This window comes from Contarinia nasturtii, unplaced genomic scaffold, assembly GCF_009176525.2.
Source record: "Contarinia nasturtii isolate CC-2019 unplaced genomic scaffold, AAFC_CNas_1.1 Cnas_scaffold_2678, whole genome shotgun sequence".
NCBI classification, from domain to species: domain Eukaryota; kingdom Metazoa; phylum Arthropoda; class Insecta; order Diptera; family Cecidomyiidae; genus Contarinia; species Contarinia nasturtii.
In genome coordinates this window covers 1,440,015-1,451,382 of record NW_022199997.1, presented here as the reverse complement: position 1 = coordinate 1,451,382, position 11,368 = coordinate 1,440,015, and the positions used below count along the sequence as shown (strand labels likewise).

Below are 11,368 nucleotides of genomic sequence, written 5' to 3'. Positions count from 1 at the left end.
ATTCACGGACAATCTAATTAAGAATAACTATTTCTAATTAAAAGCATATTTCATACATAAAAATGATTCGATTTTTTATTCAACTTGTTTACCTTTATATGGAGTTTTGCTTCAATTTTCAGCAATACATTTACGGCAGCTTTTTTCTGTATATAACTGTTAGAGGACCTTGAACCATTTTTCTCTATATGATTCAGCTTCAATTTCAACGGAAAATGTTTCTTCATTCAAATCAATGATCTTAGAATAAATAAAGAGTCTTACGGGAGTAAGACGAACTTTTCCGCACGGTGGTAGTTGCGTATTTTATTAAGCCAGTTCAAAATAATATTTGTTCGATTTTTCAAGCCCTTCAAGCGGCGTAAAGTTCGAGACCAAAATATGTTTCAACTTTGGCAACTAAATATTCTTTGATTTAATAGCAGAAGTAGCCAAGGAAAGATTTTTCACACTTTCATGATGATCTCATTTGTACGACATTTGAAAGTATTCTATTTTCTAACAAAACACTATAAAAAATATGTCTGACGTTAATTTTGCCATAAAAATTATTTTTGAAACACTTTTCGTTACTAAAGTCACAAAAAATTTGGAGTTTTGTATGAGAGCCATGTCTGTATGCTACCTTAATGGTGTGAAACTTTGCACACGTTATTTTTTTACAAAAAATAACACTCGGAGGGTTTGGAGAAATTTCAACCAAAATTAAGAGTACCTCCCATACAAAATATTTGTTTTTGAGCCAAAAATTGAAAATTGTGTATGAGAGGTACCTTTAATTTTAATTGAAATCTCTTCAAACTTTAAGAATGTTATTTTTTGTATAAAAAATAGTCTGTGCAAAGTTTCACGTCATTAAGGTAGCATACAGGCATGGCTCCCATACAAAAATTCAATTTTTTTACGGTTTTTTCAAGGAAACTGTATCAAAAATTGATTGTATCTCAAAACTAACGTCGGATTCGGTTTTCTCGTGCCAAAAAAACCCCCAATACATATTTTTGAGTGTTTAAGTCTACATTAAGTATGACTTTTAGTCGAAAATTGGACTCTTTTTCCTAGGTATCACTCCAGGCATGAAATTTTTTTCCATCAACCAAAGTCGCTCAAAATCTAATGATTTCTATTCCTCGCGACCCCCAATCATCCTGTAAAGTCAGATTTTGAATTAAGATTCTAAGATGAGCGCAATCTTGCTAACAAATTTTGCGTACGACGTACAGATTAACAAAAACCATGCTCAAAACGGCTTGATTCGGGTTCTCTGACCTCAGAAACGTCCAGAAAACATGTTTCTGAAGTTTTCAAAATGTTGACCGATTACAATACTTTTCACCTTACACTATGTGTGCGGAAAAGTAAAATGACCTTTGCATATATCCAATTTCAAGTATTTAGTTACCTGAATCACTCTACCTGAATACTCTTCATGGCTGTTATCTATAAAACATACCCTTTGCTACATGCAAATACAATTGGCATTGCTCACATTCACGGCTGTTGCAATCGCATAAATTGTAAAATATTTGAAATGTGTCTTAAACGCTTTTTAATAAATAAAAATTGATAAACAGCAATAATTAATTGAATTGTTTGCAATGACGTGCGTTTGTGTTTGACACCTTATGAAACCACACACATCTGTTTTACCTTGTTTTCTAAGCCAATTTCTATTTGAATGCTTTAGATATTTTGAGCCTGAAAAATCAATTAAATGAGGAACATGTGGAATATTAGTCGACAATTGACGTATTTATTCAATGATACAGATGCTCTGAAATTAATTGGTCACAATAGGTATTAATAGTTGTAAAAAAGATCGTCTAATGATTTAAAAAATGCTCTAAAAAGAGCTACCAACAGGTAATTTTACAAATTGAAGTCAATATCAAATTCCATGGGTTGATATAAAAGTTGCAATTTTCAATGTAAATTGGTAAACAGTATTGAGAGCACCGAGAAGCTCTTAACAAAGTTTTCTTTGAAATCGATTCGGGGTGTTAATGAATTGTTAGTGCAATAAATTGAAAATTGAAAAAATGAAGTTTATTTTATTATTAGCTTTAATATTATGTGTGGCTTGCAATGCAAGTTTTGACTTTGGTTTTTCGTCGCTTCCAAATTTTGGAGGTATTGCATATATTGCATATCATGAAAAATGGAACAAAGTTCAACAGTCTTATTTTTAGGTATGCCCAGTTTTAATTATGGTAACTATGGTAATACAGGATCTTTTGGAGTCGTTAAAAAAATGAAAAAATCCTCATCGTCTTCATCGTCGTCGTCGTCATCATCTAAATCCGCAAAAAGTTTGGCCCATAGTTTTGCAGCCGGTCATGCTGGCAGCGGAATTGATTTTGGTATAGTTGATTCTTCATTTTCAGGTTTCAGTGATTGAAATGAATATATTTTGCAAATATTCTTCGTTCGATTAGTAAACGACGGTGACGATTTGATGCAAATGGCATCCGGAAGCAAAAGATTAAGTTCATCCCATTCGTCCTCGAAATCTGAATCGTCATCATTCGGTGCTTCAGAAATGAAGGCATGTGGTGAATCTAAACACGAAGGATTATTGGCAAGCCCAAGAAGTTTGGGTCTCTCATTCGCTGCGGGGCATGCGGATGGAAATGATTTCAGTATGATATTGCCGTTGTATGATTTTTGTGTTGAAATTAATTGGCTCGGAATTCTTTGTTAATAATTTAGTGAGTGTCGGTGCAATGAAAATGGCTTCTGCAAGCAAGAGTTCAAGTTCATCTCATTCTTCGTCCTCAAAATCTGAATCAGCATCATTTGGTGTTTCAGAAATGATGCCTGGCGGTGAACATGAAATCATTGGATTAGATTCTGGCCATATTGGTGAAAGTGATTTGGGTATAATTGCCTGTTTTTTTTTTAATTTTTAAAGTGAAACATGTATTTTCGATATTCTTTGGTATGATTAGTAAGTGGTGGTGCGATCAAAATGGCTTCTGGAAGCAAAAGTTTAAGTTCGTCTCAGTCGTCATTCTCGAAATCGGAATCAAGCTCATTTGATGCTTCACATATGATAGCTGGCGGCGAACACCAATTGTTCGGATTAAATTCTGGTCATATTGGTGAATGCGGTACACTTAATTTACAATCCGAATATAGTGTTGAAGTTTATTTTTTGTGTTTTTTTTTTTGTATAATCAGTTAATGGTGCTAGTAATGCGATACAAATGGCATCATCAAGCAAAAGTGCATCTCATTCATCATCTAGTAAATCCGAATCATCTTCATTCGACGCTTCACATATGATGGCTGGCGGAGAACATGCAATTGTCGGATTGAGTGGTGGTCATGTTGGAGAAAGTGAATTCGGTATTTCTATTTTAGCATAAAATGGGATCGTGGAAGTAAATTTTTGTGTATTTTATTTGTATGCACAGCAAATGGTGCTAGCGGAGCGATGCAAATGGTAAGCAAAAGCGCATCTCAATCATCATCTAGTAAATCCGAATCATCTTCATTTGATGCTTCACATATGATGGCGGGCGGTGAACATATCGTCGGTTTAGGCGTTGGTAACATTGGTGGAAGTAACTGTGGTATGTTATAATTGCTTTTTAGATATTTGCATCCAAATGAGTTTACGTTAATATTTGTGTGATCAGTAAATGGTGCTAGTGGTGCAATGCAAATGGCATCTTCAAGCAAAAGTGCCTCCCATTCGTCATCTAGTAAATCCGAGTCATCTTCATTTGATGCTTCACATATCATGGCTGGCAGAGAACATGAAGTCATCGGATTGAATTCTGGTCATGTTGTTGGAAATGAATGCGGTACAGTTGGTTTTTTCGTTGCCAAATAATGTTGGAGTTGATAATTTGGTGTTCTTTATGTGATCAGTTAACGGTGGTGCAATGCAAGCGGCCGCAGCAAGTAAAAGTTCAAGTTCGTCTCAATCATCGTCATCCTCAAAAGCAGGATCATCTTCGTTGGATGCGTCACATGTGATGGCTGGTGGACATGAGGTCGTCGGAGGTGCAAATAGTTTGGAACACTCTTGCAGCGCTGGTCATGGAATCATTGGATCAGGTAAAAATGTTGAAACAAAGGCACAAGCAATGGCAAACAGTAAATCGGTTGGTTCATGCACCGATGCTAGAGCCGCTGCTGCATCTTCCGCTCACGCTTCACGCAATGCCATTGTCTCAGCAAGTAATTTATTCCGTCCAGTTGAATAAGATCTTTGTAATGATTGGTAAAAATAAACATGGATGGCATTATCAAATTGTTTTAGATCAATATCAGACATTATAATGATGATCAATATCAGACATTATATTTTCAGCCAGATGAATCAGCTCAGCCAGATATCGTCAGGAGCTGAAATTTAGTGAAAACAATAGAAGTGACTGTTATGGTTATAATTACACTTACATTGCTACAATCACTATAACAATCACTTTTATTGTTTTCACTACATTTTAGCTCCTAACGATATCCGGCTGAGCTGATTCATCCGGCTGAAAATATCTCATTATAATGACTGATCAATACTCCACAAAAATCACAAAATAAAAATAAAAACGAAATGTATTGTAAAAATATTGATTTTCGCTTTGATCTACAACCTTCTTTGATTAAATGCTACATTTATTACAATCGTTTCATCAATAAATTTTCTGGAATATATTTTACTTTAGCTTCGCATACATTTTTTTCATGTCACATCTTTTGCAGGCGCTAGCGCAAAAGCCAGTGCAAGTAGCAGTGGAAGTGCAAAAGCAGGTATGGAATAAATAATTGTACATGTGTCAACAGAACAACAAATTTTAAAGATAATTTTATCTTGTATTTTAGCTGCAATAGCCACTGGTAAATATATATAAATACAAGATGGCACAATCCCCAATGATTGTTTTTATAAATTTCTTCTGTTGATGAATAATTTCAAGCAAAATGTACAACATGTCGAAATGGCAAAGGTATCACAAAGTGAATATAATGAACTAATACTCAACAGAATTTTAAAATCGATACTATTCAATTTAAGGAGACTGCAAATGTAGCGCAGGAGTGCAAGGATCATGTAGCGGTAATGAAAGTGTTGAGAGCATACGTTCAGTTGATTCTTTACATAAATTGCTTATTTTTGGCAATTTATCCTAATATGTTAGATCAGCACCGCCTATTTAATTCTCGTTTCGATTTCATCGTCTTCTTGCATTTGTAAATTTCAAATAATAATAAAATTAATACATAATGTTCTATTTCGTTTATTTAGCCATTTCTACAGCCAAAGGTATGAAAAAAGCTAAAAAGTATGAAACAGTTCCTATTTATAACATATCTTAATCTTATTAATTCTATTAAAAGCTGAAGCCAAATGTGGAGCTTGTGGAGTTGCAAAAGGTATGCATGGTTTACAAAATTAAACTTAACTTATCGATCATTTAATCGTATTAAATTTGTAAATATTTTAAGGAGGATGTAAATGTGGTATCGATACGTCTGCAAAAGCACATGCGGCTGCAACTGCGACTGCTACGGCCAGTGGAAGTGGACATGCAGCGGGTAAATCAACTTTATGATTTTTATTGATTCCTTTAAGTTTCTTTCGATTGAAATGTTTGCTATATTCATTATTCAAGCCACTAATAGAAAGAGTAACATTCAGAACCAATTTCGACTATTTTTCAGCTAATGCCGCTTCCTTGGCACAATCTCAATCGCAATGTGGTGCTTGCGCAGCTGGTTCCAAAACATACGGTCAGTTCTACTAATAAAATTCTTTTTTTAAAAACAATTTTAAACAATATTTCGTCTGATCAAAGTGTGAAATGAAAAAAGGGACCAAAATTTACTTAAATCATCATTGTATTATTTCTTGTTTATTTTTTTAAACTAGCCGCTGCCTCTGCCGCTGCCACAGCCAAAGCTGAGTCAAAATGTGGAAATTGTGGAGTTGGAAAAGGTATGATTACGAAGACTATATTTTTTTTTGTAAGGACATAGTTAATTCGACCTATTTCATAATTACTTCAATTCACTTAGTTATCCACAGCTTTAGACACTTAGTTTAAACCTAAGTTTATTTTATTACTTCAAATTGATTAATCGGTCATATTCATCAGCACTACTTTGTGGAGTTATTTTCTCATGGTCTGTTTCAAGTTTTGATAAAAGCTTTGTCCTTACGTCCACGTCAAATTTTGTCTTGATGCCACTGGTGTAAATCAAACATTTGAATTGATCTGAAGTCATTTCATTAAGTTTAAAGGATCGAGTACTATCTGTCAAAATATTTCCCCCTATGCCAAGCGAAATTAATTCGATATACGGCGCTGATGTAAATGTCACTCTGTCATTTCACAATAATACTTTTTTGGCTTCTATTCATACACATTCAAAGTGAATCGTTGAAAAAAATATGTCATAAAATATTTTTCTAACATTTTTCATTAAAAAATTTATTAAAATTTTTTTTTTATAAAAAAATTAATTTGTTTATAAATTACAATAATTTCAACAAAAAATGTTTCATCGATTAAATAAGAATCCAATGTAAATAGTAATGACTAATGACAATGCGACACCTACCGTAAAAATGCAAAAAGAAACTTAGTGGTCTCCATTGTAGCATTTTGGTCCGCCATGACAGCATCTTCGTTTTACTTGACCAATCACAGAGAAGCAAAACGAAGATGCTGTTATGGCGGACCAAAATGTTACAATTCCAAATAAGTTTCCTTTTCTATTTTAACGGTGGGTGTCGCATTGGTATTACTTTTTACATTAGATTCTTGTTCAATTAATTATGAAATTATTGTTATTTTTAAACAAATAAATTTAAAATATAGAGAATTTTTATGATAAACGTAAGAAGAATATTTTATGATATGTTTCTTTTTTTTACTCGACCGTTCAAAAATTATGCATGTTGAATGAAGAGCTTATATATTGTCAAGCCAAAAAATGTATCATTGTGGAATGACATAGAGTGACATTTACATCAGCGCCGTATATCGGATTAATTTCGCTTAGCAAAGGGGGAAACGTCGTACTCGCTCCTTTTTCACAAGCTTTATTGTCTTGGCCCATGTATGATAAGTTGCTCATATCATCTGTTTTACCGGTTTGAAACACTTAAAACGAATGTTGAATAATGATTCTTGTCGACCGAAAATGTTTGTTAAATTTTTGATGGTTTCATCAAACGAATGATCTGACATATTTTTTGGCAAAATATAATTAATATATTATGGACTTGAGTACTCATTTTTCGTAAAAGTAGGCGCACTTTCGCGTTGTCGTCCAAATTTTTGGCATCATTGATGAATAGATCATTGTATCTATTAAACCAATTTTCAAATGTTGAATCAGCTTCAATATCGAAATTGAGTTCAATAATGGATTTTGATAATGATTCGACTAAAAATTTCATTTGATTTTGACTTCATGCTTCTCCAAATTGATTAAGTAATTGAACAATAGTATCCTGGTTTTGAGTAAGACGTTCTTCAGCTCGGCGTTCTTGTTTTTCCAATTAAGTTGCGAGAAACTTAATGAGTGATTCATTATTTGGAGGTTCACCACTTGAGTTTTTGGACATTTTGAAATGTGTAAAAATTGCTGTGGTTCTTTAAACTTGTCGCAAAATTGTTAAGTATTGAGAAATACAACTGGATTGATTGATAGCGAGTATAAGACTCACTATTTTGTAATTGACATATAAATAATTCAAAGGTTACTTAATAGTTTAATTTTATTACTTCATTCTATAATAATGTTTTGGGATGTTCACAGGATACTGCAAATGTGGCGCTGGTGCTAAAACCTTCACTTCCACCACTGCTAAGGCACAATCTGCTGCTTCCGCACTCACCACGGCCTCTGGACTCTCGTCTGGACATGGTGGTGGTGCCACTGCTAATGGTAAGTTATTTTACAGCAATCAAATAAAAAAATTCTAGTAAATAAATTGTTCGTTCGAAGCCGTTCATTAAATTTAAATATTAATAAGACGAATAATTGAATTATTTCATTTAAATTATTTTTCTTTGTCTAATTATTAGCTGCTGCTGTGGCCAAAGGTAATAGCTCTGAAATAAATATCATAAAGTAGACGAAAATCTAACTTAATTTCTTTTGTAAGCTGAAGCCAAATGTGGAGCTTGTGGAGTCGGGAAAGGTATGTGATCAAAAAATTAAATTTTCATCAATTTACAAATGATTTCCATGTTGCTCAATAATATTTTTCCATATTCAAAGGAGACTGCAAATGTGGTGGAAGTTCAGGTCAATCGATGGCCACTGCTAAATCCAAGGGTAAATATTAGATGATTATTTACTGCATTTCAAATATATTAATCGTGTTGGTTCTATTTAAAGCTGAAGCTAAATGTGGCACTTGTGGTATTGAAAAAGGTAATAGGAAAAAAGACAATTATGTTTACCAAACTAAACAGATTCATTGCATTGAATTCGTCTTGTTGAATAATGTTTTAAAAGGGAATTGTAAATGTGGTGTTGGCGCTAACAGCTTCATCTCCACCGCCGCCAAAGCGCAAGCGGCAGCTACTGCTTCTGCTGGGGCCAGAGGAAGTGGACAAGCAGGAGGTGATTTGAATATCAGACTTTTCAAAAACTTATGAAAATTTCGTGATAAAAACTGTAGCTAAAGTGTTTATTGAGAACTATAAACCTGTGAATTAATAGATTTTTTTTTTCAGTTAACGTCGCTTCATCTGCTCAATCACAGTCACAAAGTAGTACATCTGGAATTTCTTCAGCACATAGTGTTGGTATAGCCAGTGGTAAGTTCTATTCATTAATCGAATCATAAATTGTGTTCAATTTATATTTTTCGTCGTTTATTTAGCTGCTGCTGCAGCCAAAGGTATGATATGATCGACAATTCGGGATGTTTTTAAATATTCATATTTTATTGTTACTATACTAAAAGCCGAAGCCACATGTGGAGCTTGTGGGGTTCAAAAAGGTATTTGGAGCTTACCAAAATAAACTTAAATGTACCTATCGATCATTTAATTTCATTGCATTATGTTTCTAAATGTTTGAAGGAGGATGTAAATGTGGTGCTGATACCTCTGCAAAAGCACATGCAGCTGCAACTTCGATGGCTACAACGATTGTAAATGGACATGCAGGAGGTAAATCAACTTTACAGGCCAAAGTAGGAAGAGTAACATAAAACCAATTGTAACTGTTTTTCAGCCAATGCCGCTTCCCAATCCCAATCGCAAAGTGGTGCTTGCGCAGCTGATTCCAAAACATACGGTTAGTTTCACTTATAAAATTAGATTTAAAAAAATGCAATAAACAATATTTCTTTATTTTTTTATTTTTTACTTAAATCATTTCTCGTTTATTTTTTAAAATTAGCCGCTGCCACAGCCAAAGGTATAGAATAGTCGAGTAAGCGTATTTTAAAAATGATAACTTTCCAAATTCTGTTAAAAGCTGAATCCAAATGTGGAATTTGTGGAATTGGAAAAGGTATAGGCAAATTCAAATCGACTCACTAAATGTTTACCTCATTGCATAATAATATTTAAAGGAGACTGCAAATGTGGCGCTGGTGCTAACAGTTTTGCTTCCACATCTGCCAGAGCACAAGCTGCCGCTAGTGCATTTGCCTCAGCCAAAGCAAGTGGAAAAGCCGTGGGTAAGATATATCAATTTATAAGACAATATAAACAATTGTGTTGAATGTTATAATTTTGTTGGTTGTTATTAAATCTGAGTGTTATGTTTTTCAGCTCAAGCCACCTCTTCTGCTCAATCACAAAGTGGTGGTTGTGCTGCTGGTTCGAAAACATATGGTAAGTTTTACCATTACAAAAATCATAAAGAAGAAGATTTATCAATAAACGTGATCAATCTAGCCGAGGCCCTTACGACTGGTCTTTCTTCCGCACATAGTGGAGCAACAGCAAAAGGTAGAAGATTCTTCTTCAATTTCATTTTGATATTACGCGAGAAGAAGGGAAAATGCTTTTTACTTTTGAATCAACTGTGATTTTTTTTTATTATCGCTTTATTGGTTTAGCTGAAGCCACATCGTGCGCCAAGTCAAAGGGGAATAGCAACGCAGCCGCCTTTGCAACAGCAAAATCAACTGCTTCATCAGGTACATGTTCATTTGAATGTAGAACAATTATTGTTTGTAAGTATTAAAAGTAAATTGTCTGTTACAAAATGGTTTAGGATCCATAGGATTTGGTGCAGCTAGTTCCAAGGTAATCATATCATATTGAAATGTTTCGAATAAAGCTCCTGTTATGTGTGTATATTATGCACTGATTTTATATGGATAATCGATATTGCTGCATCATTCCATGAAACCTCACGATTTGTAAGACCTCAATCGTTTCAGAATAAATTTAAATCGCACATACATGAAAAAACAATTATGAAATAAATTAGTCACGCTGGCATACATTCGTTTTCCGGTGTTTAAGACAAAATAAATATCATTTCTAACAATGAAAATCAAAAATTATTTTTTAATACGTTCATTGTAATAACGTAACAACAGGCATCATCTAGTTCAACTGCAAACAGCTGTGGAAATGGAAAATCAAGTGCGTATGCTGTGTCAACAGGTAATTTTCAGAATTTTAATTATTGTCAGTTCCTATTTGAAGTACACAACTAACACGAGGTTTTTATTGTGTTTAGCCAAATCGTCGGGAGGTGGTTCAAGTGCCAGTTCATCTTCATCTGCAAGCTCATCATCGGGCGGAGGTGCGAGCTCTTTCGCTAGTTCATTCGCTTCATCAAGTTGCAGAAGACGCCGCTCTGTTAGATTTGGTACCTATAAACAATGATTAAAATATTGATTGTAAAAAATAATTATGTTAAATCCTTCCACTTTTCACATAGCATAATTACAATAATGTAAAGTTGGACACACTGAAATACGGCACCGATAATTCCATTGATTACTATTTGTAATACTAAATAAATCTTGTTATATCAAATTAAATCTAATTCTTGCATCTGAAAATCCCCCAAAAATGTTATCATTAATATCTTTATAAAAAAGCAGTATATGCGATATTAACATTTAAATAAACAAGAGTAATTTGGCTTATTGAAATGTTACTCTTCTAATGATTTTATTTTAAGTTAAAAACACTTCAAGTCATAAATTGAACAAAATTGAAATCCGGATAGCGACGAACAACAGTAGGTAAGTAAGTTTACAACAATTTTACCACAAATCTAACATTTGTAAAATGTCAATTGATTATTGTTAGATGAAATGCCAGTTGATATAATCACGGTGAATACGATTCAAATGTAATTGTTTGCAGACCAAAAACTTATATTTTAGATTGATTTCACTGGGTATTTCTCTGTTCACCAT

The 11,368-nt window shown here is 33.6% G+C and overlaps 1 protein-coding gene across 3 annotated transcripts; it reads left to right on the top strand.

Moving 5' to 3' along the window:
- Nucleotides 1-1,953: 1,953 nt before the first annotated feature.
- Nucleotides 1,954-11,016, top strand: LOC116348890 (serine-rich adhesin for platelets-like). 3 transcript variants are annotated; one of them, XM_031780088.1, is made up of 39 exons: nucleotides 1,954-2,130; nucleotides 2,190-2,360; nucleotides 2,436-2,639; nucleotides 2,710-2,877; nucleotides 2,949-3,110; nucleotides 3,181-3,348; nucleotides 3,417-3,575; nucleotides 3,642-3,809; nucleotides 3,877-4,065; nucleotides 4,714-4,761; nucleotides 4,834-4,848; nucleotides 4,929-4,958; nucleotides 5,027-5,068; nucleotides 5,258-5,275; nucleotides 5,350-5,385; nucleotides 5,458-5,547; nucleotides 5,674-5,742; nucleotides 5,882-5,947; nucleotides 7,780-7,908; nucleotides 8,049-8,066; nucleotides 8,129-8,164; nucleotides 8,245-8,301; nucleotides 8,365-8,400; nucleotides 8,485-8,592; nucleotides 8,706-8,789; nucleotides 8,855-8,872; nucleotides 8,939-8,974; nucleotides 9,057-9,146; nucleotides 9,211-9,273; nucleotides 9,379-9,396; nucleotides 9,457-9,492; nucleotides 9,554-9,661; nucleotides 9,756-9,818; nucleotides 9,882-9,935; nucleotides 10,046-10,126; nucleotides 10,204-10,235; nucleotides 10,535-10,601; nucleotides 10,678-10,809; nucleotides 10,882-11,016. In XM_031780088.1, exons 1-39 carry the CDS (start codon nucleotides 2,040-2,042, stop codon nucleotides 10,884-10,886), a joined length of 3,165 nt encoding a protein of 1,054 aa, XP_031635948.1. In that variant the 5' UTR covers nucleotides 1,954-2,039; the 3' UTR covers nucleotides 10,887-11,016. The 3 variants fall into 3 exon arrangements, with proteins under 3 accessions (XP_031635948.1, XP_031635950.1, XP_031635949.1); XM_031780090.1 differs by lacking the exon at nucleotides 3,417-3,575; XM_031780089.1 differs by lacking the exon at nucleotides 9,457-9,492.
- Nucleotides 11,017-11,368: the final 352 nt, after the last annotated feature.

What these genes read in the sequence shown, in the direction of transcription:
- LOC116348890 (XM_031780088.1), top strand. Translation starts at nt 2,040, where the DNA reads ATGAAGTTTATTTTATTATTAGCTTTAATATTATGTGTGGCTTGCAAT. An exon ending in AAATTGTGGAGTTGGAAAAG is followed by an intron (nt 5,948 to 7,779) that starts GTATGATTACGA and finishes GGATGTTCACAG; the next exon opens with GATACTGCAAATGTGGCGCT. An exon ending in TGCTGGTTCGAAAACATATG is followed by an intron (nt 9,819 to 9,881) that starts GTAAGTTTTACC and finishes TGATCAATCTAG; the next exon opens with CCGAGGCCCTTACGACTGGT.